Raw genomic sequence first — 27782 nt, 5'->3', positions numbered from 1 at the left:
TCACTATAACCGGGAGTTCACTATATCCGTTACACAGGCAATTTAATGGTTCCAAACTCCTCCCTTTTATTAGACATTATTCAAATAAATGACTGAAAAATATTATATAGTAACAAAAAATGTGTTATTTTTTATTACTCTTCGTCTTGCGCACAAAATAAAATTAGTAATTCTTAGCTGATCAGCAATCCTCAACATCACATATGGAAACACTTCCCGACTCTCAGATTATTTTTCCTGAATTTCTGTCTAACCTGCCATTCGAACACATAAAATTAGTCTCACGAAATCGCTTAGCAAATTCATCGACAAATGTCCAGATACTGGAAGATTGCGGCTTCTTCGAATTCTGAACCACTTCAGTAATGCTTCGTCAACATCCTTGTGATCTGTTTTTCTCAACTTTTTTCTGACATCTAAATTTTTTTTTCACGAGAAGAAATTGTTAATTGCCTATTTTTCCACATGTTACAAACTGTAAATTTGGATAGTCCTCTGACAGAAAATGCATATTGATCCCACTGACACCTTACAGGTGCATCATCTGCCTAGGTTGGAAACATCTGCTTGGTTTGTTTAGGGATGGGAAAGTGAAATTAAAAGAAGCAAACAATGAAAAATGCTTATTACATTCCCTTATATAGCTGGTTTTAAAAATCAGTATATGTATTTATTTTGAAGTAGAAATTTAAAATTATTACAAAAAAATTTAGAAAAAAAATCAGTCGAAAGACAGAAAAAAGTTCATTATATCCAACTTCATCACTTTTTCGGTTCACTATATCCAAATAAAATAACATTATTCATGTATAGCAAGGCAAGGGACCGAACATTTCGTTCACTATAGCGGGGTTTGACTGTTGAAAGAAACACTTAAATTAAGCTATTAAAATACTTATACTTTATTTTGTTTCAAATTGGAAGCAGATTGTGTTCACAATTTCCTGAGCTATCTGAAGTAGAAAACCACATTCCACCTACCGTGCATACAAAAGAGTGAAGAAAAAAATCAGTCGTGTGATATGGACCCTGAATATTTATGTACTAATAAAACTAAACTCAGTGGCGCGACAGCCCATAGAGGGGCCAAGGCCTACTGTGCCCATCTCAGTTTTCTTGGGCTCCTGGGTGCAGGAGCAGATGTTCCGGTCAGGTGCTCAGCCGAACAAGGAACCCCCAGGGCTTAGTTCCCAAGCTTGGTACTCATTTATCAACCCATTGAAAGGCTGATTTATGTACTAATAGTGTGAAAAAAAATCAGTAATGTGATATGGATCCTGAATATTTATGTACTAATAGTGTGGAAAAAAAGTGTGACATGGACCCTGAATATTTATAGTGCGGAGAGAAAAAAAACAAACAGTTGTGTGAGATGGACCCTCAATATTTATGTACTAATAGTGAGGGAAAAAAACCAGTCGTGTGATATGAACCCTGAGTATTTTATGTACTAATAGTGTGAAAAAGTATCAATCGAGTGATATGGCAATGAATTATTATGTACTAAAAGTGAAAAAAAATCATTAAGTAATATGACCCTGAATCATGTATTACTAACAGTGCAAAAAAAAAATCAGCCGCATAATAAGACCCTGAATCCATATGTGCTAATACTGTGAAGAAAAAATTTAGTCGTGATATAACCCTGAATAAATATGTAGTGACTAAAAAACTTTTATTAACTGAAAAATATTATATATATATAAATTTTACTTAATATGAATGCATTACAGAAACAATTGGCGCACTTCAATATAAATAATGAAATAAAAACACATATTCTTTTTAAATAAGTATAAGTTATTGATCATATAGAAAAAGTATTAAGCTCGAATAAAATTTTTATTCACATAAAGCAAAAGGCTATGAGTATTTAAATAAATTGTGAGAAACTTCAAGAAAATAAAAAAGCTAGTGTTTTCAAACAGTACTGATTTAATTATACAACTGATGAAATCTTTTTTATTAAGATATGCACATCAGACTAGTTTAATAATTGACACCCATATACATTGATTACTATACTTTCACAAATCCAGTTTTCTTTTTCTCTTTGGCAAATAAAGAAAAAAATAAGCTTTCTAATAAAGCCAAAAACATGTAAGACTAAGATTATGATATTAATATATCACTATAAAATTAAATATAACAATTGAACATTTAAAAATAAAGGGCCGAAAATACCCTTCCATATACAAAAATATCAATACATGGTAGAAAGAATTTTTGTAAACAGCTCCGCTACTGACCGTAAATGTAACTAGTTAAAACTACATTTTATTTGTAAAAAACAAGATTCTAAATTTTATTTAGAAATGTGTTCAGATATTAATCTAGATTTACATTAGACTAAAACCACAGATGTAAATGTAGTTGAGCAGTTGCAAAAACTAAAAATCAGATCAAAAAAAACTTTTTTTAAAATTTAATACATATGTAATTATAGTAAGAGCATCCCATATAACAAAACTAAACAAAAATACAAAACAATTATTTTATGCATAAATCGTGTATTTAAAATAAGCATCTGTCATTTTACATGTATTCAATATTTTTTTATAGTTTATTATTTTGATTCTAAACAAGGTCGGCATTTTGTCTGGAAGAAATATTTCTTAAAGGACAATGAAAGAAACTGGACAAAAAAGAAAGAAGCAAAAAAAAAAGGAACTAATAATAATATAAAAATAATATAAAATCCAAAATTGAAACATTTTTTTTTATGTTTTAAACTACTTAATTTATTAATAACTGATTTTATAAATAAGAGAAATTTCAATGATGAATAACTGGTTCTCTTAGACCTAAATAACCGCAAAGTTGAAAGATAGTTGTTAGTAAGATTTTACCACTAATGCCGAAAAAGAGCAGTATTTCATTACTGTACATCACTAAAATTCTAAATAATATTTTTTTCACTTATTTTGACCTAAATTATAACAAAAAAATATTTAATTAAAATTCTGTGTCAAAGGGTTAAGAAATTAAATTTTATTAGTACTTAAAAGTTTAACTTCCTTTGTATAAAAAATTTACTATTTTCATATTTATTTTTGTTTTATACATAATTTTAAAATCCTATATTATATTATTTAAGAGTTGGTTGGAGTTAATATTTGATTGTATTTCAAAAGTTTGTTAATAAAATTATTAAATTAGGTTATACTATACTCATTTTTGTAAATTACTGAAGAACTACAGTTATTTTAATGTCTTGAGAAATTCCACCAACTTATTTTCCTTTCCAATTACAGTTTTAAGTTTTCACTCATTTAAAAATGATATTTTAATTATAACTTGAAAATTAAAACCGTTATTTAAACTCAAATGCTAAGCTAATTAAAAAAAAATTTTAATTCTTCATATTTCTAATTTAGAAAAAATTTATTATATTTGAGTAGAAAGAAAACTACTTCTTCTGAGAGGGTTTTTCAATAGTTTTTTCCACTGTGGAAAAATTTTGCCATCCCCGATTAAAAACGACATACATTTTTTGTATCAAAATAAGGAATTCTGCTAACCTTCAATCCAAGAAACGGCTAGAAAACAAACCAATACTACATTTATCAATTATCTAAGTCATAGTTTCAGCAATTCTCAAATTTTACATTGTTATTTGAAAAAAAAAATTACCCCCCCCCCTCCCTGCATATTATTCAAAGAGAAAATAGTGCTTAACAGAATATTCAAGAAAATGTAGCATAACTTAAAATACTTGCAAATCCTTTGATATTTAAAATTTAAGAAAGAAACTGTAAAACTACAATGTCTATGGCCTTGTTCAGTATTAATATTTTTACGACATGAAAATGCAATATTTTCAATAGCACCTTTAAATTTAACAATAATTTGCAGCTCTTTGCATTAACAGTAACTAAAACAACGAATAAATTGTACTGAGAAATTATTTAAAAAATATACAATGGAACTGTGAATACAATCAGAAAGTTTTAGAAGAAAAATTCATTACACACACAATTTATTGTTCTATTTACATCAATATACATTTAACACATTTTTTTTTAAACTTCACAAAATAGAACATAAAAATAATACTAACATTTTAAGATAAAAAGTATATAAATCAAAGTGCCAATCAAATATATTGACAATTGATAATAAAAAGAGGAAAATATATTTCTTAAATAAATTGAAGTGTTTATAATATGATGGTTGTTATAAATGCCTTTTCGTAATATTTTTAAATAAAAAAAATTTACTTGAGCAAACTGACAAGAAAGTACAGTTGTAACATACATGGATAATAAGTAAAAGTTAAATCACATCCGATAAAATTATAAATTTAGGGATAAAATCATTATTTAAAAAAACTTACTTTTAAAATATATAGTCGAAAATTATAAAAAATTTAGTCGAAAATTTTAAAATATGATTTGAAAATTTAAAAACAACAGGAATGCAAAAAATACAATTAACGTCACATTCGCTAGATAGTTATAACATTATATGAAGGAGAAAATGAACAAAACATTTTATGTTTAGATAAGAAAATGTTTTTAAAAATTTTAAAAACAAAAAATTCCTTCCTAAAAAAATAGTTAGAGAAGAACCCACAGTTCAGCATTACTTAAAATTCTGACATTTTTGAATTAATCAGATAGTAATTGGATTAAAATAATTTAAAATAAATTATTCAAAAAGATGAATTCAAATTTGTGAAACAACAAATCTTCCTCATCTGAGATTTGATTTCATTGTCCAAGAAAGACAAATATCTATTAAGTTCTCAGATTCAGTAAATTATATCCTTCAAGTTCTTAAAATTAAAACTAAAGTAGAATTTTAGAATTATTAATTTATGATAAAATTAAAAAAAAAAGGAACTCAGTCGTAACTTGGAAACGAAGTACGTCTGAGCATTTAAAAACAAGGCTTAACACCAAAAGATTTTAAAATTTCAACCAATCCCTATGTTAAAGTTGATTGGTGAACAATATATAAAATTTTAAAGCTCACAAATTAAAACTTGTTATTGAATAAAAACCTGATTTTTTATCTATTGAAAGACTTAAGCTTATCAAACATAAATTTTAATTGATAAACTGGCAACAATATTGTAACAGGTAATCAACAGGAATGCATTAGGAATAAGAAGAAAAAAATGAAAATTGGTACTAAACTTAGCTTACAATACATGTAATTTTGATTCCAAGTGGAACCCTGCTCCACACAACTTCAATTACTAGAAAATTGATATTTAATTATCAGTTTCTTCTTTGCCAGTACCAGTATCATAAGTTGTTTGTGGTGTAGCATTTAGACTAGTTTTTTCAGATAGAGAAGAATCAGGTGGTGGCAAAGGAATGGCCGTTGATTTTTCAGATGAACTTGTTGGTTGGGCAGTTATAACTTTACTAGAGTTAGGGGCACTCTGAAAGAATGTATGGTGAAGATTTAAAATCAATATGTGTAGGAGACACAAAAATAAAAAGTAAATTAAACAATTAATTTTTCAAATAAATTTAAATACAAATAGAGTAGCAGAAGCTTTTGTACTGATTTGCGAAATCATGAAAAAATTCTAAAATATATTAGCAGAGCATGTTAAAATATTTGTATCCGGAATGGCAAGTTTCTTCCGCAGTAGAAAAAGCATTTCTTTCAATCCAAATGGAACTCTTTTTCAGAAAGAAATATCAAATACTAAAACAGTTTATACTTATAATCTCATAGATGCCAACATAAATAAAAATAAATCCAGTAGATTTAACAAAATATAAATTTCATGATAATTGTTGCGTAATGTACTAAATATCTTACATATAGGGACTTTTAGGGATTTTTATAGACATCAAAATAGAAAAAGTGCAATATTTTCCGGTCATGATTGGTATTAAATATGCTTGAAATGTTGTGAATTATGTATACTGATAATTTTGTATAATAATAGGCATTTAATTCATAAGAAATAACTAAGATTTTTTTTAAAATTAATTCAGAAAGGGAGTTCTGAATAAATATAAACTGAACATTTTAGAACAAAAAAAGTTTAAAACTGATTTCTTTAAATGAGGCTCGCTTCATTATATTTTAGTAATACTTATTTAAATATTCAAGTAAGCAATAATCTGTGCATAAGTTTCAATAGGGAATTTTTTAGGAAACTAACTCAATTTTAGGGAATTTTTTAAAATGTACAAAAACCAGGAGAATTTTCCAATAATTAAATTTTTTGGCGAAAACAATCATCCAATAATGGATTGATAATAATGATAATTAACAGGAATGTGACTATGTCCGAAAATTAAAATAACAAAAAAGTTATTTTACAATAGCAAAAGCAATTTGAAATATTTGTCTTACCTAATTATGGTTTACTTATTAAGTCGAATGCAAATGTATTAATGATTAAAATAATAATTTTTTGTATAATATTTAAAAACAAAAACTTATTTATAACCAGAGTTAAAAAAATCAGTAATTAATTTTTCTTATGAAAGATCAATTTACATTCATAAAAAGAGTATGTTGAAATTAACTTAAAATTTTAAATAATTATATACATAAAGGGAAAAAAACAGTCGTTATTATATTTAAATACACGAGGGCAAACTTGTAATGATAATTTTTGAAGTTAAAGGACTACTTCTTTGTTTTTTAAATCAAACATTTCAAAATTATCAATATTAATAAAGATATTTTTCTGAATTACTTTCCAAAATTATATTAAAACACAAAATAAATATTGTTGATATTCCAGAAGTTTAATAATTAATTCCAAACGATAAAATAAGTTTCAGAAGTGGGGTCAGAGTCTAGTAAAAATTTAGCTTTAAATTATCAAAATATTTCAGAAAATTTGCAGTGGTTGCTATCTCAGCAAACATATAAATTAAGGTAGGTAGGTATTTTATTTACATCAAACTAGAGCTGCACAATGGGCTATTGGCAACAGTCTGGGAAACATCCCCAAGGATGATCCGAAGACATGCCCAGGGGTAGCAGCAAAGTTTTTAAAAATTTTAGGGTAATTTTAAGAACTTTTTTCAAAAAATTTTAGGTAAATTTTAGGGGTAATATATGATTTTGCAAGGATAAAAACAGATCACACGGTAGTTTATTACACAACAGAAGATTATTACAATTCATCCACACATACGAGGTCTGTCTAAAAAGTATCCGACATTAATTTTTCCTGCCCAAAGTAGTGACTTTAAGGCGGCGCCTTAGTGCACAGTGGAAGGAGGAACCTTAATGCACATGACTGAATTTTTTCACCGTGTTCGCTTGGGCAACTCGCTGGCTAGTGGTCGCCAAGTAAGGTGCTGTTCGTAGTGTTCGTCAGATTTAGTTTTCTCGCAAGATGACTGAACGAATTGAGCAAAGATACTGCATGAAATTCTGTCAAAAGCTTGGTGATTCTCAAAGCCAAACAATTCGTAAGATTCAGCAGGTGTTTGGAGAAGAAGTGATGGGTGTAACACAAATTAAGGAGTGTTTCAACCGATTCAAAGATGACCGCACATCAGCGAAGAGTGAGCAGCGTTGTGGCAGGCCTCAAACTGCTCAGAGTGCAGTTAATGTTGAAAGGTTGTGAAATTTGGTGATGGCAGATCGTCGTTTGACAGTGCGGGAGATTGCAGAAGAGGTTGGAGTGAGTAAAGATTCTGCACATGCAATTTTGGGTGAAGATTTGAACATGAACCGATTGGCTGCAAAATTCGTACCCAAGTTGTTGTCGCCGGAACAAAAAGCACACCTCTGCACATTCATCCCAATTGATCCACACTTTCTTAGCCAAACATGGAATTACAACCGTTCGCCAACCTCTCTACTCTCCAGACCTGTCTCCTTGCGACTTCTGCTTGTATCCAAAATTGAAGACGCCACTAAAAGGATCCAGTTTTGAGAGTAGAGAAGAGATAATGCTGAACGCGACGACGGAGCTGAACACCATTCCAAAGGAAGACTTCCAGAGGTGTTTCCAGCAGTGGAAGGATCAGTGGGCTAAGTGTGTGCAAGCACAAGGGGCCTACTTTGAAGGGGATTAGGGTCCCAACTCCGTCAGGTATTCGAAATATTTGTTCCGGCCAAAGGTCGGATACTTTTTAGACAGGCCTCGTATCATAAATAATTGCAAGCCATAAAATAAAGCTCTGAAATTTATTAAGTCAAGAATGAAATCTCTAAAGTGTAAAAATGAAATTTCAACTTTACATATTACCTATCAGAAATTAAGTGCATAATTCAGGAACAGGCAAAAGTGAGAATAAATTAAGAGAGAAAATAAATTAACACCAACTTGGATTTTTATTTAATTTTTACCTTCTTAATCAAAACTTTATTATTACCCTTTACCTTACTTTATTAAGAAAAACTATTGTGTGATATTATTAGATTTCAAATCAGCAATTTATATTAGAAGTTAGAGAAAAACAAATTAATCATGATCATTTTTCTAATATATTCTTGATATGATTTGTGAGATTCTTTTACTGCCCTCAATAGTGTTGTGGTGATCTTCAACACTCCTCCATAGTTTCGAATGGTATATTTGTTTAGTCTAAGAGGCATAATAGTATTCTCATGGTGACTCACATTAAGCATTGCTTTGTTTATCGAAAAACCTCTCTCAGGATCAGAATTCCCATGTGGCAAAATTAAAACAGTTTTAATTAATGTAGTTAAATTCTTATATTTTAGATTATTGCTTTTTTTATTTATATTCAGCCTATAACTCTAATTTTTTAGGAACGCCAACAAAATTTTATCAGATTTTTAGGAATTTTAGGGTTTGCACATAGTTTTAGGAATTTCATGAATTTTAGGGGGAATGCGACCCTTGCATGCCATCACAATTTTGATCCTCAGTAGAGGGGATGGCTCCTTCGCTTCGGCAGCCCGACGACCAGCGTGCGAAGTCGGATACAGGTCGACAGTAGAACAATTTAATGAGGACCTATACAGCGCACCCTCATTCTCCACGTAGGCTGATCAAAGTGGTCACCCACACGCTTACTAACTGCAGCCAGTGATGCTTGACTTCGACTTTCTACTGGGAACAGTGTCTTTACGATCAGTTCACTGAGGGACCACATAAATTAAGATATCAAACCAAAAGTTTGGGATTGCCTTAACAGAATTGTAACATTCAAACAAGAATGCAAGTTTTCTTAATATTAGAATTATGAAATGAGATTGAAAAGCAAAGTGAAAATAAAAATACCTCATCCAACTTTTCCTCATCTTGGTCCTCTTCTTCCTTTCCATTGAAGCACTGCAAACATTAATAAAAGTAAGAATAGTATTCAGAAAAACCATCTACCATATTAACTAAATACAGTGTATTCGCGATAACTCGAATCTGATAGGACTGACAAAAAACTTCGACATATCGGAAGTTCGACTTACCATTAGTTTCAGTTTTGGACTTTCAAAATATTGTCGGATTATTTAATTAATGCTTATTAATTACAAATTTTCTAAATGCTTACAATATTTAAGATCATTTTTCTGGCAAGCCATTTACGATAAGACTGTTTGAAGCACTTTATGATACCCTGGTCCATCGGCTGCAACTTTGCTGTTGTGTTTGGCGGGAGAAACTGCAAGTTTACTGCTTTCAAATTAGGTAGATCCCTATGCGCTGTGCATTTATCCATAAAGAGTATCAGTTTTCTTTTCTTAGCGAAGAATTTCCGATCCAATTTTCTTACATAGTCTTCAAATAATACTGATGTCATCCAAAACTTTTTGTTAGACTTGTAATCCAAAGGATACGTTTTTACATTCTTGAAACATCGAGGATTTCGGTATTTTCCGATAGCAAGTAAGGGCAATTTCTCTGTCCCAGACGCATTTCCTCCATCCTTAAACATCATAGTCTTATTTGGAAGACATTTAAAAAATAAACCCATTTCATCAATATTGAAAACATTTTAACTGTATCCTTGAAGTAAATTTGGTAACGTTTCATTTAACCACTGTTCACATACTTCAAGAGGGACGGCTTTAGCTTCTCCATGAAGAGTGCGAAAGACATTGTGTGTGTGTTGCAAAGGAAGGGACAAGATATCAGCTTCTAGGTTTTTTTTCTTGCTTCAAGAGATCAAAAAAAAAATCAAGCTAAAGGGAGTAAAATTCGAGTAATCGAGAATAATTAACATGAAATTGAAGATAAAAGGGTCGGGACCTCATAAAAAAATCGAGTTATAGTAATATTCGAGTTATCGTACTTCCAGTTATAGCGAATTGACTGTAATACAATATTCATAGCATAATACATTATGTAATATTTTTGCCATTGTTTTACAACATTATTTAAAATAATACATTCTACAATAATTATATAATAAAAAATAAAAATTCTACAAATCTGCAAAAGTGATTATAGTCTGTTTTCATTTTTTTTTTAAATCATCATTTAAAAATTACATACATTTAAAATATGGCAATTCATTTAAATGCTTTGGGAAAGCATATTCCTAATCTATTTACTTATTATAATCAAGGATTAAGGAATACATAGTTAAAATTAATTAGCCTAACAGAACTGTAATATTTAAGATTGATGTGAGTGGATTTAATATTTGTGAAATATTACTTTTTTCTGTTCTTTAGTTTGTTAAGATTATCAATAACGACAGAGCTGCATTAACTAGATTAATTGGTTCTATGAAGATGAAAATTACCTTTTCTCTTTCAGCAGCTTCTTCCTCCTCTTCTTCAGGCATAGGAGGTTTGCATTTACCGCAGCAGAAGTTACAGCAACAGCAAAAGCAGCAACAACAAAAATAGCACCCAGTAATTACAGCACAGAATATGCACAAAGCCTAAAATATAGATTGGTAAAAAATATAGATTAATAGGCAATTTATATCATATTAATTATTATTATTGGTAATAAAAGGGAAACTAAATACAGATTTAATTATATATATATATGAAGAAAATAACTATGGTAAGCTATACTAGATTTTGCAATGATTACACAAAGCTTTAATTATCTTACTGACATGGTAACAAATTTATTTTTTCAATATTAACACATAGACTATTTATTATTCTTTTTTTAACCCCTTAACGATCGGATAATTTTCAAGAAAACAGTCATAAAAGTGCCTATTTTGCCAAATACACGTATTTGATTAGTGCTGACATCTAGTTAAAAATAAAATAACTATCTACAATTACCTTAAAAATATCCTGGTACTGCCATCTGGTATGTAAAATGAGAAATAAAATGTTTTCCAGGCAAAAGAAATGAATTAGTTTCATTCTTATTAGTGCGTTACTACTGAACACTCCAGCCCGAAAATTTCACAGGAGCGAGAAATAGAGGATGAAACCCCACCCCGTCATTTTCACAGGAGCGAGAAGGAAGGAGTTAACAATGAAATGATAAAACGAAAAATAACGAAAATTCATAGAATTTAATTTTGATAAGTTTTTATTCATAAAAGGAAATTAATTTCAGGATTTATATTTCTCAAAAAATATGAGACTCTAATTAACCTTTATAATTAATTTACAATTAAAAAATGTACTATTAATATAAAATAATAATAAAAGGCACAAACTTACTTTACACCATTTACTAGATAGGATGAAGTAGGTATTTACACTGGACTCGCCAAAATGTTCAGCAACATAAAGACCTAATGAACCATAACTGTCATAGATATTTCTTTTGGTTTCATCACTAAGAATACTATGGGCTTTGTTGATTTCTTTAAACTAAAATTCAAAAGAAATCATTAGTTTGAATGTAATAAAATCACAAAAATAAAACATCTACAGTTCAAACTTGTTATATATACTGCATTAATAAATGTCACTAGTTGTGTACCAAAAGTATTATTATTATTATTTTATTTTTCACATTACAAAAACAAATACAGATCAATTACCTTATCAGAAGCTTCAGGATCATCCCGATTTTTGTCTGGATGGTACTTTAGGGCTAGCTAAAAGAGACAAATAAAACAAAAAGTTAAAACTTTACTTAACATATTTCTTTATTTATTATATGTAGATATTATGTATAGATCAGTGTTCTTAAAAGGGAACACTGATACATATAAATACGGATATATCAATGTTTCTCAAAGAAAATGCTGATACATACATATACAGATCAGGGTTTAAGCTGAGTCTAAAAATTCATTAGCAAAAAAGCTAAAATCTGAAAAAAAGTTTTAGCAAAGTGCTAAAATGCCATTAGGCTTATAAAATTACTTTATATCAAACAAGTACTGTAAGTTATCTGACAAAGAATAGCTTAATGTACAAGAATATCAAAAAGAATACCTATAACAAAACAAAAAACACATTTATTATTTATCAAAACATTTTGGTTTATAATTAACAATCTTCCTTTCTTTCATGTTTGCCCATTTTACAAATGCATCTTGAAAGTTAAATGCACTTTCAGGGCCCTCAATATTAATCATTAACAAATTGTTTACATGGTTGATTAACAACCTGTTTCGAATATTAGTTTTAATCAAATTAAGGCAGCTAAAGCCCCTTTCACAGTCAACAGTGTGCATTGGTATTGTTGCACAATACTCTATAACAGAAGTTATTAATGGGTACTGTTCAGACACATCATTGGTATATAAAATCTTGTCTGATAAATCCTTCTTGTTTGATCAAGTTTTTTTCATGGATGTTAGCGTCATGGTTTTTCGCGGAAGCTTTTTTTTAAATGGAATTTAGTAAAGTCCTTTAGCAAAAATGCGAAAATGCTTTATTGAATTTTAGCATTTTTGAGGGGTCTTTTCGCATTTTGCGAAAAAGCTACCGTAGCGGAAACCCTGATACAGATAACTCAAAGTTCCTCAAAGAAAACACAAATATATACAGATGTATCAGTGCCCCTCAAAGAGAACACAGATACAGATAAATCAATGTCCTCAAAGAAAACACAAATATATACAGATATACCAATGTCCCTCAAAGAGAACACTGATACATACTTATACAGATATATCAATGTCCCTCAAAGGGAATGCTGATACACAGAATGCAGATAAATCAATGTTCTTCAAAGAGAACACAGATATATCAATGTCCCTCAAAGGGTACACTGATACATACAGATACAACAATGTCCCTTAAAGGGGACAGTAATCCACACATATGGAGAATTATGGTATTGCATAGGCCCAAAATAAAAAAATATTGTTTCTCATCCTCCAACCATGTCAATAATTGTGATTCAAAACGAATTTTATAACCAAACTGCAAACCTTTAAGGCAAAACAGTGACAATGCACCATTAGAAATTTTCTGAAAAACTAATGTCTTCAATTGCTAGCTAGCTGAAAACTAATGTCTTCAATAGCATCTTTGTGAATTTTAAACATTCCATCGCTGCTTTTCAAACTCCTGCATTTGTAGAGTCAATTCAAACCTGTGAAAATGTTGGTAGCGAAAGTAGTACTTTCGTTGATTATTACTTATTTTGTAAGAGTTGGAATTGATTGTTTTGGGCAGACAAACACAATGGGAATGGAATTTACAATGAGAACATAGGGAATGATAATATGATAAAAATATCATGCATAAAAAAGTTAAAGAATAATATATTCCACAGGTAAGGTGTGGAACAATTGGATTCTTATTTTAATTTAAAAATTAATATTTTAACTAGAAACAAATCACAATATAGAACACTTTTCTAACTTACAAGCAAGCAACTAGAGCAAGCAAACATATTTAAGTTTCAAAAATGACAAACATATGCTTGACCATTTGATTTTAAGTAGGGTTGTTAGTAGCCTAGAAAGGAGAAAAACATGGTAGTAAAACCAGTTTAGATCTCTGCAGCAGGAGTAAATTAGCAGGAAAAAAATATTTTTGACTACCAAAACTTACTACCAGTTATACAGGATGTATATTTAGGACTGTTTCATTTCTGAGAAAAAGTAAATAGTGGATAGTTTAGAATTAAAAGTGATTAAAACTTGCATTTACAGTGATAGTTTTTTTCAAGCTAAGCAACCAGTAGATAACAAGTGTTGAACAGGGCCCGACTTGGCCTAATTGGGGCCCAGGGCAAAAACTTTCTTGGGGGCCCCCCTCTGCTTCACTACTTCAGTAATGAAAAACTTTATGGAGGTATTTAAATTTTTCACAGCTTTATAAATAACAAGAAAATTGACTGGAACCTAAAATAGCTTAAGTCTCCCCCCCCCCCTCCAATGGCAGATGAAATGTTGTTCTCTCCATTTTATAGATTTTCTGACAATTCTATGCCCATGATGCCGAATGCAGTTTTCGGATCATTAACTTTGTCATAAAGCTGCGAAAAATTCATATCCTAGCTGACATTAGGGCGAAATTCAGCTAAAATTTTGCAATTACAATGGCTCAATTAAGCCAATCAAAAGCTTGTATTTTTGTAAACATATTGCATTTCGCGATATGTAAAAATACAGGCTTTTGATTGGCCAAATTTTTCCATCGTAATTGCGAAAATTTAGCTGAATTTCGTCCCAGAAAGCCATGGATTTACGAAATATAGATTGTGTTCATACAATAGATTCATAAAGAAGCTGACATAAAAGTGACGGATTTTACAATTGATATTTTATTTAAAAATAGTTCATAAAAAAGAAAATGTAAAAAAAAAAAAAAATCTATTTTGATTTGAGGGCCCCCTTTGATGCGGGGGCCCAGGGCAACTGTCCCCTATGTCCCTGCCTTAGGCTCTGGTGTAAGGACATTGCAGAATTGGTAGCAATGGAATATTACTTTCACGTCAAACATTAATAACTCAGCTTTTTAAAGAAAAAAAGAAGGGATTAGCTAATGATAAGCACCAGAGTTGTGTTTTTTTTTCTTTCTAAACTTAAATTTTAAATTTAAAAAAAGGCATTACAGTAATAAAAGTTTCATAATTACCTGACGATATTTTTTCTTTATTTCCTCCTGAGTACTTGTTTTTGGAAGATCAAGAATCTGATACAAACTTTCCCCAGTTGTACTAAAATAATTACCAGAAAACAGAATTAATTCAGAGAAATAAAAGTAAAACTATTACATTTGCTAATATTTTCATTAGTAAATTACAAGCCAAACCATTTTGCTTACTTACACTTACATAAAAAAGCACAATTAAAACTATTTTATTTGCTTAGATAGCAAAACAAGTAAAACAATTTCATTCCCTTATGCTTTCATTGATAAAGTATAAGGCAAAACGACTTGAATTGCAAGTTATTCTAGGAGGAAACTATTTATTAGCACTTTCAAAAAATTTTCTATTTAATAAAATGTAGAAAGAAGTAAAAGCTGAAGGCTAAAATAACAAATAAGTAAACTTTAATGTTGAATTATCTAAGCAACTACAGAAGGAAAAAAATGAAAGAAACGAGAATTATCAAAAGAATCTACATGTATTCAAAATGAGGAATATTCTAATATACAAATCAAAATATCATCTACCTATAAGTAAAAAATAGGTGCTAAACTATTTAGAATGGGGAATTGGTAATTGGATCTAATTCAGTAAACATATTAAACATATTTTTTTCTATAACATGATTAGGAATTTTTAATATTTCAATAAATAAAAATTGTCTTAATATTCCTTAGTTGCTATAGATAACTTCTGACAATTAATAATAACTTGGTGTTACTTATTGAATCAAACTGTAAAAGACATGCATTCTAATGACAACAATATATGTGCTTTTTGAATCAAACAGAAATAGAGAACCATCTATATTATATAAAACGCTAATACATACGTATGTATCAATAAAACCGGTGATATTTCTTTTCTCGCATTGGCAACAGTTTTCATTTTTAATTGAAAGGCTTCGGCGCGCAAGAGCACGTAGTGAGCATCATATGGCTAATCTATATTACATAAAACGCTAATACGTTTTAATTGATAGGCTTCGGCGCGCAAGAGCACGTAGTGAGCATCATATGGCTAATCTATATTACATAAAACACTAATACGTTTTAATTGATAGGCTTCGGCGCGCAAGAGCACGTAGTGAGCATCATATGGCTAATCGGGGAAATTCTCACCGAATTATCAAAAAAATTCTCACAAAATTATCTTCATCGAAGCCGATGCTTTACATCCGGCGTTCAGTACTATTTCATATTGCTTTACAACACATGGTTTTAGCCCTCTGGTGGGAAAGACTTTAAAACAAAACTTACAACAGTTACTTTTCTCAACAACTGAAATTTAGAATAGTGTGATTAAGAAAAATATGTGAACTGTTTGCAATTTCAAATTAATATTGAAATGCACAAGTTTAGAATTTTCTACAGTGAAAAGTTTTCGGAACTTCAGTGTTCAAAAATGTATACAAAAGCTAGACGTTAAGAACGTATCCAATGAGCGAGCAACGGATTGCGAAGCAATCCGAAATGAACTGTGAAAGCAGTTCCGGGGGTTGGCAAGCGCCAGCGAGCAGGGGGCGAAGCCTCCTAGTGATACAAAAATAAATTGTCAGTTTATATCAAGGTTATCCCCAGTTATTTTTAGGCAAATTGTTTCAGAGAACTGCTGAATAGCGCAATTTTATGTTTAGATAACATACAGTGACATGTGACAATTGGGATAGATGGTATGGCGTAATGAGATAAGGTGGGTCAGAGCCACAGTGGCTCAGGAAATAGAGCACTCCTCAATGAAATGACCTAGGATTGAATTCCAGTGATGGCTGGTCGATACAAACTACATACTCTGCTCGCAGTGACCACAGTGATGACGCAAAATATCCTCAGCAGTAGCCGGATAATGGGTTAAAATCGCCTAGCCGCGAGGCTAACCACGTGAGGTTTTTCTCTCCATGTGTTGCAAATGCAGGTTAGTTCGATCAAAAATGTCTCCCAATACTTGATCCAAGAGTTTCCCTGCATTATCGATTGGGCTTTAAATTACTAGACTACAGAATTATACATTGGCAGCCAAGAACTCAAAATTGGGTTGACTGTTCAATGATGGTTACAAAATAAAAATGCTTCAGAGCAAATAGGCATAGTCAACCATGGGCACTACTAAATATTAGCTTCTCTGAATCATTCAATTTCAAGTAGTAGCAGAGCTTAGTAGACATGGTGAATAGTTTTAAGCATTTTTATACTTGTAAAAAATTAATAATTTATCAGAAATTATTTTCTTATAAGTGTGAATTATAACTTATAAGATTGGTAGCAATGAGTGCCTCAGCTCATAAATTTAATAAGATGGTACAACTGTATTATGTGCCACAATACATAGACGCTAAAATCTACAGTCTTTGCCAACAATTGATAAAAGCTAGCTACATGAATAAAATTGCTCTATACCCAAGCTTAATCTGTTACTGACTGAAAGTAAAAAAAAGTTATATGCCCTGCTTTAACAGTAAGTGTGTAATGTTGTCATGAAAGAAAACATTAAAAAAAAAGGACTCAGTTTTATTTACAACAAAAAAGTTTCAAAAAAGTTTTAAACAAAAAAGTTTCCTAAAAATATCAAAACTAAACTATTAATTCATTAACTTCTCTAGATTTTTTTAGTTTTTAAATAAAACTAATAAGAAGCTTTTAAAAAATTTAATAAACCTCATTCTTAATGCGAAAAATTATGTTTACAGCGTCAACAACTTTTCTAACTATCATAACTGAAATAGATCCAAGAAATATTTAAAAAATTAAATTAAAAAAAATTAAAATTAAAAAAGAAGTAAAAATTAGCCAAAAAAAAGGAAGGGGTGGGGCAAATCTTACCTTAGAGATAATGTATCTTCAACAGACATCTTTTTCTTATAAAAAGATTTTATAAATATGAGAAATTTAGAGGACAGAGGAAAAGATATGAAATAGTGCTCCTACGACACAAAACATCAATAATTCAGATACAAAAACACATAAAAACAGTGTACAAAGAAAGCACTTTTTGAAAGTTAAAGAAATTGTTTTATAAAAAAAAAGAAATTTTATAACTTTGCAAAAGAATTATGCAACAGCTTTTGTAGTCTCTATGCTATTCATATCTTCATAGTTAAATTATATTTTTTAAAAATGAAATGAAAAATTTCTCAAAAGTAATTCAATAAATACTTTTGCAAAATGATACAAAATTTCAAAAATGGTCAATCATATTAAAATACGTCTAATGAAATTCTAAAAAAAAATTAAAAAAAAATTCGCAACATTTATAAAAAGGTCTTAAAAATCAATAAAAGAAATAAATTTAAAAATAATAATATTTAATTTTTTGTTGACTGATAAAAAACAAACTTAACATTACGTAAACAATAAATTTATCATAATGTTAACAAGTTAAATGTTAGAGTGTGGCAAAAAAAAAAAAAAAATCTGATAGAAATTTTCCATACAAATTTATTAAATATAAATGAATTAACAAAATATAATGAATAAAATTTTTTTAACTACTGTCATTTTTTTTTTGGTACATGCTCTTCCTTCTTTTTCAAAAATTGCCTTGAGTTATAAAAACTGTTTCATTTATTATTTGATTTTTCACAGCTTACGAAAAAGTAAAATTCAGCTGCTATCAGGGTTAGAGTTTTTGCCGGCAAAAAGGGGTTTTTGCCAGGACAGTGGCAAAAACCTGGTAAAAACCGGCAAAAACTGGTAAAAGCCGGCAAAAACCAAATTATCTAAATTGCTGATTAAATATTATTACAAAATACTTGAAACAAATTTAAATCAGTCATAAGGAATAATAATTTTGATACATTACATGAAAAAATTATTTTTAGCATATTAATAATTAATATACCTAAGGGTAATAATTTTTAAAAGATTGAAAGTTTTTGATCTCTTTTCATTTTAGAATCCTAAAATAAATGTTTTTTTACAAATAAATATTATTATTTGTACAATAATTAACTACACATGTTGATAGATATTTTATGCTTTAAATTATATTTGTATTAATTTAAAAATAAGTTCATTTCACTGGAAAAAAGAGAATAATCACAAATTTTCCAATCAATAATGTTTTAAACTACTAAAATGATACATTATCATTTAATTATGGAATAATAGTTTTGTTAATTTTTTTGTAATTATTTATATTCATAGTATATATTTCAATTTTAGGAATAATTTTGTATCAAAAATGTGTTTTTGTCCTCTCATCTTGGAAAATATAGGTTTTTGCCACTTTTTGCCACTTTGCTTGGCAAAAACCTGTTTTTGCCAGGACGGTTTTTACAGGTATTTACCATGGTTTTTTCCACCTGCGGCAAAATCTTGCCAACCCTGGCTGCTAAAAACATAAAATTTTAACTACTATTACAGCTTTTATGATAAATTGAGACATTATTCTTAATATAATAAAGCATAATATAGTTTAGTTACAAAATCATTTGAGAGAAGCTTATGATCCACATATCAGAATTTATAATTTATTAACTATGATTTAAATTGCAAAAAATGCATACAACTACAACATCAAACAAAATAACAATTACAATTTACCTGAGTTTGCGAGCTGGATGATCAGCCATTAAATTTGGTTAAGTATGCAAAAACTTATTATGTAAAACTGCAGGAAAACTTCCAAATATCTGAAAGTTAAAGAAAATCATTTTTTAAATAAGATAATCTTGATTTAAAATACTATATAAGCAACGACATACAAGGTTTAAATCTTCTTAAATCAAACTTCGATCATCTGCATGAATAAATTTTTATTTTTAAATACTTTTCTTAAAAGTCAAAACTAAAATAAAGACATTGCTTTAGGTTAAAAAAATAATTTTTACACAATAATGTTAAGAAAAGCAGTGTTCTCCATAAGAGTTTTTTGAAGGGCGGCCTGCCCCGCTTATCTTTGATCCCAATAAAATAAATGCGTTGTCTTTGCCCTTTTTGTAAAAGTAAGCCACCATCCCTTAAAAACACTGCATTTTTTTTTATATTCCATTTTGAAATAATTTATTCATCACAGTTGATTTTAAATAATAATTACACACCTATAAACAGAGCTTATTCTAGGCAGAAAAAAGGGCAGGGTGCAAAGGTTTAAAAATAATTACAATAATTTCTTCCTTTTTAAACTTTACTAAAAGTAGCAATGCAATTGTATTAAATACTAATTTTTATTAATAAATTAACATATCTATGGAGTTAATGAGCTAATTAGCTTAGTAATTTATTTAAAATGCATGCATATATTACTAAAATAATAAATGTATGTTTTTAAGTGTCTGTAGTTATGATTTAATAATTAAAATGATTAAAAAATTATGATTTAATGATAGTGGACGTAACTGCAAACTTTCAAAGACAAGTGCAACAGGGGGGCTTGATGGCTATTTTTCCTTTCCCATATAAATCTATGTATTGACAGCAATGACAAACTATATAAAAAGAGTTAAAAATAACAAAAGTTTAAGAAATCCATTGTAGAGTTTGGGGGAAAAAATAAAGAAGAGTTAAGGAAAGAAAGGACAAAAAGGATATGGAGTCTATTACATCAGGGCACCAATTTTTCTTCAGGGGCAACAGGGTGGATTATTTTGACTAAAAGGGCAGCAGGGTGCTGCACCCAGTTTACCCTGCCTAGAATGAGCTCTGCTATAAAATTATCTGTGTTTATAGGTTAAATTAATACTATAACAAATATTTACTTTAAGATTATTCTCAACTGGTTCAATTTTTATAAGTATCTTTTTCTCCGGATGGAGGGGGAGATTTAATAATTTCTTTTTAAGTGATTTTAAACTTTAAAACTAATTTTTAAATAAATACCTTTTCTGAAAAAAATGCATCTTTAAATCCTATTTTCCAATAATTTTTTGTTTAAATTATAAGAAAAAGCTTTCAAGTTGATTACCAATTAATAATTTTTTGCTAGTTTACTTTTTTAGAAGAAAAAAATATACACAGAGATTGCCTTTTAGCATACCTTTAATTATTTTTATAAACTACAAATTTTTCTCTTATTTTGAACACGAAAGAGAATTACCATTTGAAATATACTCATAAAATAGTATGAGAGGAAAATTTAAAAAGTATTGAGCATAAAATTCAGTTATTACATAATATTACCCATTCTGAAAAATATTTACGATATTAAGTGAATCCCCTTTACAGAGGATGTGCCCCACCCTTTTTTATACCTAGGGAGAAACTCTGGAATAGAATGAATAAAAAAAAGTGTTTTATAATGAGAAGAGATTTAAATGTCTGTATGATCCATAGCCTGCAATAAATACTTCAGGGGATATTTCCGTATTGTGACCTGTTTCCACTAACCACTTTCTACAATACGCAACGTTTCTAACTTCATAACTAACATTTTCTAACTTCAAAAAACATATATTTGCCCATGGTGGCTATGAGTTATACCCTTTAAGTTAATACCTTTCTGAGATTTTTTTTTTTAATTTTGAGAGTGCTAAAGCTCAATTAGCACTAACACTTGACAATAAGTTAGGAATAAGAACTAATACAGAAATCTCTCCGATGCTTTCAGAGCATATATAATTGTTTCAAAATTATGAAGTTTCCACAGTGTATAATCAATATTTCATAACTTTTATATTCAACCAAATATTTCATGACTTTTTATTCTATGAATGAACTCAATGAGTATCATATTAATCCATCTAAATATAGACTATAAAATTATTTCAATAGCAGCCTCATATAGCATTTCTACAAACTAGAAGCAAACCCTTCACAATATTCATCTTGAATTCATACACACATTGTAAATAATTATTATCCCAAGAGCTTGGATGTAGCAAAAACATATTTGTTTCATCTCATTTAAATTAACTGAAGAAAATGATAATCGATTGGTAATCAGCAATTTCATTTTTTTACAGTTTTTGGGATGCAAGAAACAAAACAAAATCACAGATAAGGTCAAATTCGAAGGATATAATGCTGAGCTACTGCAGACAAACCACTACATTTTTAAAAAAAAAAAGCTTTTAAAGTTAAAGAAGTCTCTTTGATACCTTGGCGAAGGTTACTGGTGCCATTATATCCAAATATCCATCAGTTTTTACGTTGGATGGCAATATTATGCAAATCTGCCAACATTGGAGAAGTAAAATAAATATTTTAGTAGTGAGATTTTCTAGGCTACGTGTGAAGTTTTGATACAATGTGCACAATCATGTAAGTCAAAAAGAGAAATTCATAACTGGAAATAATATAAGCACTTACATTTAACGAAGTAAAAAATATGTATATAAATCTTAATCCAAAGAAGATTTTTTAAACCATTATTTATAATTGCTTAAACTATTTTAATTTATAACCATCACTGAAAAACTGATTCAATTTTGGATTTACGACTGCAAATGTTCAACTCAGTAGCCTAGCAATTTTGTACCCTACTAGAAGACAAGGGAACTCCTGGATCAAGTATTTAGAGAAATTTGTCTAAATTGAGAGATTTGTCTATTTGGTAGAACTAAACCACATTTGAGTTACATGGAGTGGAAAACCACAAAAACCTCCAATGGTTAACCTGACGTCAAGGGGACTCTAACCCGTGATCGGACTACCATTGAGGATATTTCACACCAACACTGTGGTAGTTGCGAATCGGAAGCAGAATTCGTATTGACCAGCCATCCCTGGGATTCAAACCCGGTTCCCCTTTATCAATTCTGCCATCACGGGCTAGACTTAAACTATTAACACTCACAATTCTGCAGTACTGACGATAACACCATCTGTTGAGGAATAAGATAAGTACTTTTGCCATCAGTGGATATTCTATCACCAAAATTTTCTTAAAACAATTTCTTCAACAAATATGGAAAAATTTGAGAATATACGGGTAAACGAGAGATAGTCATAAAATACAGGAGTCTACGTTAAAAAACAGGAGACTTGGCAGGTATGCAAATATTTCCATGGAGGACTAGACATGTCTTGCAGGATTAGATACATAATTGTTGAAATGCAATCAAATTTAATCGTAAACATTACATATGATGCGACATAGGGGGTATTTTTATATTGACACTGTGGCGTAACTACCACTACAAATATCAAATACTAAATTACTAGTATATAAGACATGTTAACTCGATTCTATCATTGAGGTACCTTTTGATAGATGAAGGTTGACATAGTCTAAGATAAATCTCCCTCATTGGTGATCTCCGGATGTGATAAGAACTTGATGGATGATCCACAATAAACAGCTGATTTGCTTAAAAATATACTGCTCAAAAAAAAATAATCGGGTGAAGTAAATAAAGTATCCCGGTCAATAAACAATATTGAAAAAAATATGAACGAAATGCTATAAACAAAAATAAGAGAAAAATAATGAGCAAAATGCTATAAAAAAATGAAGAAAAAATATAATGAGCGAAAATGATATAAATATATAAACAGCATGAATCAACTAGTGGTAATTGTTTATCGAATTCTATCATAGATAAAATTTTGGAAGGGGAGTAATGTGGCTTAACTACCACTACAAATATTAAATACCAAATGACTAGTATATAAAACACGTTAACTCGATTCTTGGTACCTTTTGATAGATGAAGGTTGACATAGTCGTTATAACATAACTCCCTTCAACACCCATTTGCAACAACTACTTTTGCAGAGAGGCCAAAAAAATATTTTTAAAAAAAATTATGTTCTTGTTTGTCGAGAGATGACTATGAGTTTGTCTTTGATTTTTGAAAGTTACCAATAGTTTCTGGCGTGCATTTACTAGGCTGTCGCCAAAATTTGGCAACTTTATTGATTAAGAATGATTAAAAATATAAATTTATGTAATTAAGGAAATTTTAAAAGCTAGGAAATATGTAATCAGTGTTTTCACTACAGCGCAAGAATCTCACATATATTTTTCTTTTCTCGCAATAAAAAATTATTAACACGAGAAGTTCGCGTACTCTATTAATCAATTTCAAAATGCGCACAAAATTTCGACCTTTGCCATTTTAAATAATTTCCATTTCACTGTTCTTCTTTGATCTTTCATTATTTTGAACATCGGTCCTTGTTATCTTCAGAACCAGTGCACCCAGCAGAACACCACTCCCCGAACCACGGAACCCCTTTCATAACACATTTCTCTTCAACCACGTGTTCACAGTAGGTAAGGTTTCTTCATGTAAGACATTTAAATTTTTTGTGCATGAATGTAAGACGGACTAATGAAAATTATACAAATGTTGGTAGAAACGGTCAAAACAAAACAAATACGGGTATTTTTCAGCCAAATAAATATAAAAGCTGATTAAAAAGTAGATGTAGAACATTTTCCATATGATAATGCAGCAAAAATATTCAATTAGAAAATGTTAAAAATGTATTATAATTGAAGAAATTTTTTTTTCCAAGTCTATTCGCGTTTTTTTAATTTTTAGAAATCTCACTTAACTTTTTGAAATCTTATCCTGTTTTTGAGAAAGGATGAGAAATTCTCTCCCATTTTTTTCTGTAATGAAAACACTGAAATATGTAATGTCCAGGTGGCATCACACAACTCAAAGAGAATATTCATAGCTACTCCCTGCAAATCTCGACATTGACTCCTAAAAAAAAAAGAATTTAAGTTTTGAAATCAATTTGGCGCCTTGACGATTGTAGTTGGTTGACAGATCACAATACATAAATGTCCCCAAAATATATTTTAAAAAATTTATGTTTTTGTATTAATTTCTTTTCTAAGGGTGGAATAAATTCCTAAATCATTATCTGCTTGTTTGAAATTTTTTCACCTTTTCTGTGAAATGTCAGTCGCCATACATGTTGGTATAGTACTATATGGATGTAAATTAGATAGCATAAATGGCTACATGTAACTAGATAATTATATACATTTTTCACAGATAGTGTACTGTTTATAAACAAATTTATGCATATTAATTAAAAAAAAAAAAACAAGTTTCATCATTATTAATTACTCTGATAGTTTACTTTGCATTGTTTTTTCCAAATTAGTCAAGTAAACATTTAATCAAGATTAAATATTAATAGTATATTGCAATCGAAAGATAACGCCCTCAAGTCACTACTTTCGTTTTCATTTGAAAGACGGGAAACATTTGTTGAGCAACGTCGGTATTCATAAATAAATATGAGTATAGGATGGAACTTTTTTTTCTCACCTAGGGGCGTCAAAGACTGTTGGGCCACCCCTGTTAATAACAAACATGAAATAAAGCACTAAAAGTGAAAGGCCACTTCACCAAATAACAGATTGACATGTTTCTTTTAAATAATCTATGCCTCAAAATAAATTTTCTAATTAATAAGTTAGTTGGCTAGTTAAGTTGTGTACAATCATGCGCCTAAAAAAATTGAAAACATATAGCTTTGAAGATTTCATAAACTATCCACTCTTAAACTAAATTTCATCATTGCGAAATAACAATGGCGAAATGAATAGTTAAAATATTATAAGTACCACAATTAGGAACGTAGGCTATTCTTTACTCCTGTTTAAACCAAGTGCAGAAAGTTCACAGCAAGCAAATATCATATTAAATTTTGTACAACGTATTTAATAATCCAAATATGCCAATAAAACTTATTGTAAAAAATAAACAAACTGCACCGATGACTAATTACAGTCACAGTTACAGAGTGAAGTAAGCTTGAAAATGAATTATTTTTTTACTTTTTTTCAAAGCATAGTTGCGCTGCATTATTTCTAAACGGTTAAATTTTTAAATTGAACCCTTAGAAATCTTGTCATTTTTAAGAAACGACTGATCTTGTGAAAAGCTTAAATAACTTTTTTTTTTAATGCGCAAGCATTTTTCCTGGAATTTTTCTTTGAAAGTGTGGACTTCAAACATTTATTACCTGATTGACATATTATTAGTTGATTTATAGTTGGCGCAGGGCTCTTTTCACGTTTTTTACCGTATCTTTAATTTTAGGGACCTTGCATGCAATTACTCACTTAGAAACTCCGTCATTAAAAATTGAGAACCGATTATTCTCCTGTGAAGAACTCACCAATAAAATTTTCCTTTTCTCTCGAGGGAGATAATCGCAGGCAGAAATGAATACCAAAAAGTTTTTTTTTTCTTTCTATTTTTACTTCAAATAATATTTCTTTAACTTTTTACTCCAGCTAATCCACTGATTCGTAACAAGAATAATAGGCAGAATAGAGCTTGCCAATGGTAAATTTTCGCAAACGAGAGTAAGAGGGAAGACAGAAAGTCCGATTCCCGACTTTTAGGTATCAGATTTGCACTAAAAATAGTAATGACATGATCACGAAAGAAATACTGCCATGAGCAGCAGGAGAAATGTTACTAAGCTAATCAGCTAGTTGTTTGCTGACCAGTTAGCGACAGTAGATGGTGAAAGTTTATAAGCTAATATAAAATATTGTGCCAAGTTCAGTTGAGACCAAGATAATAAATAGGAAATATATACATATATATTATTTTCTATAACTACTTTAAGTCTATCATGGAAGTTTTTGGTAAATATGACGCTCAATCTTTTGAAAGAAATCTGTTTCCAATAAATCCTAATCTAAAATATAACTTAGTCTAAAATATAACTTGATATGGTTCGCAAGTCGGTATCAACTAAGCAGATGCCTTTGAAAAATTAGGTAAATATGGCAACAACAAAAAAAAAAAGATTCTACATAATTTGATTGTTAGTGATGTTAGCTAGACAGGCGTAGGCATTTTCAAAAATATAACGTCCATTTCTACAAATAAAACTAGCTGTAAATTTAAATCTCATATTGAGAAAAAATGAAGAAAAAAATTAATAAAATTTTGGTAAAACAGATATCAGAAGATAGATCGAATCAAAACAAATTTTTTTCAGAAATTTTTTTATAAATATTTGTAGACATATATGGGTGTCTGAAAATAATTCTTTCATCCAAAATCAGTTTCAAACGAAGTGCATAAAAGTAATAAAAATTTGAGAAGTATTTTCCACATACTTTAAAACAAGACGCCATTAACGAAGTGGTACAAATTTGCCAATTAAATACATAAAAGAAAAAAACTATATTTTTCATAAAAAAAAAATTATGAGATAAAAAATTTAATTTTTTTACCGGAAAAAGAAAATGTATTTTTTAGCCGGCACAAAGGACTGATATTTTTAGTTCTATGCTAAAGCAAAAATAACATCTTTATTTTTTTGAATTAAATCTAGCAAGAAATTCAAAAAATTGATTTCATATATGAGTTACATCAGAGATATTTTTATTCACAATATATTTTTACTCACATGTGAATTGAATTTTTTTTTTATTAAACTCGACAATGAAAACAAACAATCATTTTTTTAAAATTGTATATTATGCTTAATACTTAGAAAATTTATAATGAAAAACCAACACAAATTCCATTCAACTATTTATTAACATTCCCACATACACATAAAAAAAAAATCACACAACTCAATCACATGCATTTGATGCCAAAGATAAACAGATTTAACAAAGAATCTATACACTGATTTACATTTTAAAACATATTTCACTAATTATTGTGCAAGAAAAAAAATAACATAAGTAAAGTAAGCAAACAAAAATATAATCTCAAATAAGGAATTTCACTTTCTCTATAAATCATTATCACTTTAAGGAAGATGGGGATTCATTGGATATTAATTTATTATTGATTAGCTATTATTTTTAAAAAACCTCAAATATCTATTTTCTATGTCCAGTCTATAAAACTTTTTCAATTTGAACAGAAACATATGTACAGAATACATATTTTAAAGATTTGTCGCAAGGTCTATTTTTCTGTATCCTTAAAGTTAGGTAAAAAAAAACAATAACTTAAAATACTAAAATAAAATTTCAATGTAACACAATAACGCAATTTGATATCATTAAATAA

General features: G+C 29.4%; 1 protein-coding gene across 3 annotated transcripts; it reads right to left on the bottom strand.

Moving 5' to 3' along the window:
- Positions 1-1917: 1917 nt before the first annotated feature.
- On the bottom strand, positions 1918-25528 carry LOC107436544 (dnaJ homolog subfamily C member 5). Of its 3 annotated transcripts, none has more exons than XM_087164542.1 (9): positions 25355-25524; positions 19429-19517; positions 17707-17807; positions 14872-14953; positions 11871-11927; positions 11545-11697; positions 10653-10793; positions 9188-9238; positions 3963-5392 (listed from the first exon to the last, which is right to left on the bottom strand). In XM_087164542.1, the coding sequence occupies exons 3-9, from the start codon at positions 17733-17735 to the stop codon at positions 5219-5221; spliced, it is 687 nt and encodes a 228-aa protein (XP_087020668.1). In that variant the 5' UTR covers positions 17736-17807; positions 19429-19517; positions 25355-25524; the 3' UTR covers positions 3963-5218. The 3 variants fall into 3 exon arrangements, with proteins under 3 accessions (XP_087020667.1, XP_087020668.1, XP_087020669.1); XM_087164543.1 differs by having other exon boundaries at positions 25056-25495; XM_087164541.1 differs by lacking the exon at positions 17707-17807 and having other exon boundaries at positions 1918-5392; positions 25355-25528.
- Positions 25529-27782: the final 2254 nt, after the last annotated feature.

The sequence above is a fragment of the Parasteatoda tepidariorum genome, chromosome 5 (assembly GCF_982258835.1).
Source record: "Parasteatoda tepidariorum strain Cologne lab strain chromosome 5, Ptep-v5.0, whole genome shotgun sequence".
NCBI classification, from domain to species: domain Eukaryota; kingdom Metazoa; phylum Arthropoda; class Arachnida; order Araneae; family Theridiidae; genus Parasteatoda; species Parasteatoda tepidariorum.
Note: the sequence above shows the minus strand (reverse complement) of the source record. Positions and strands in the feature narration are given on the sequence as shown.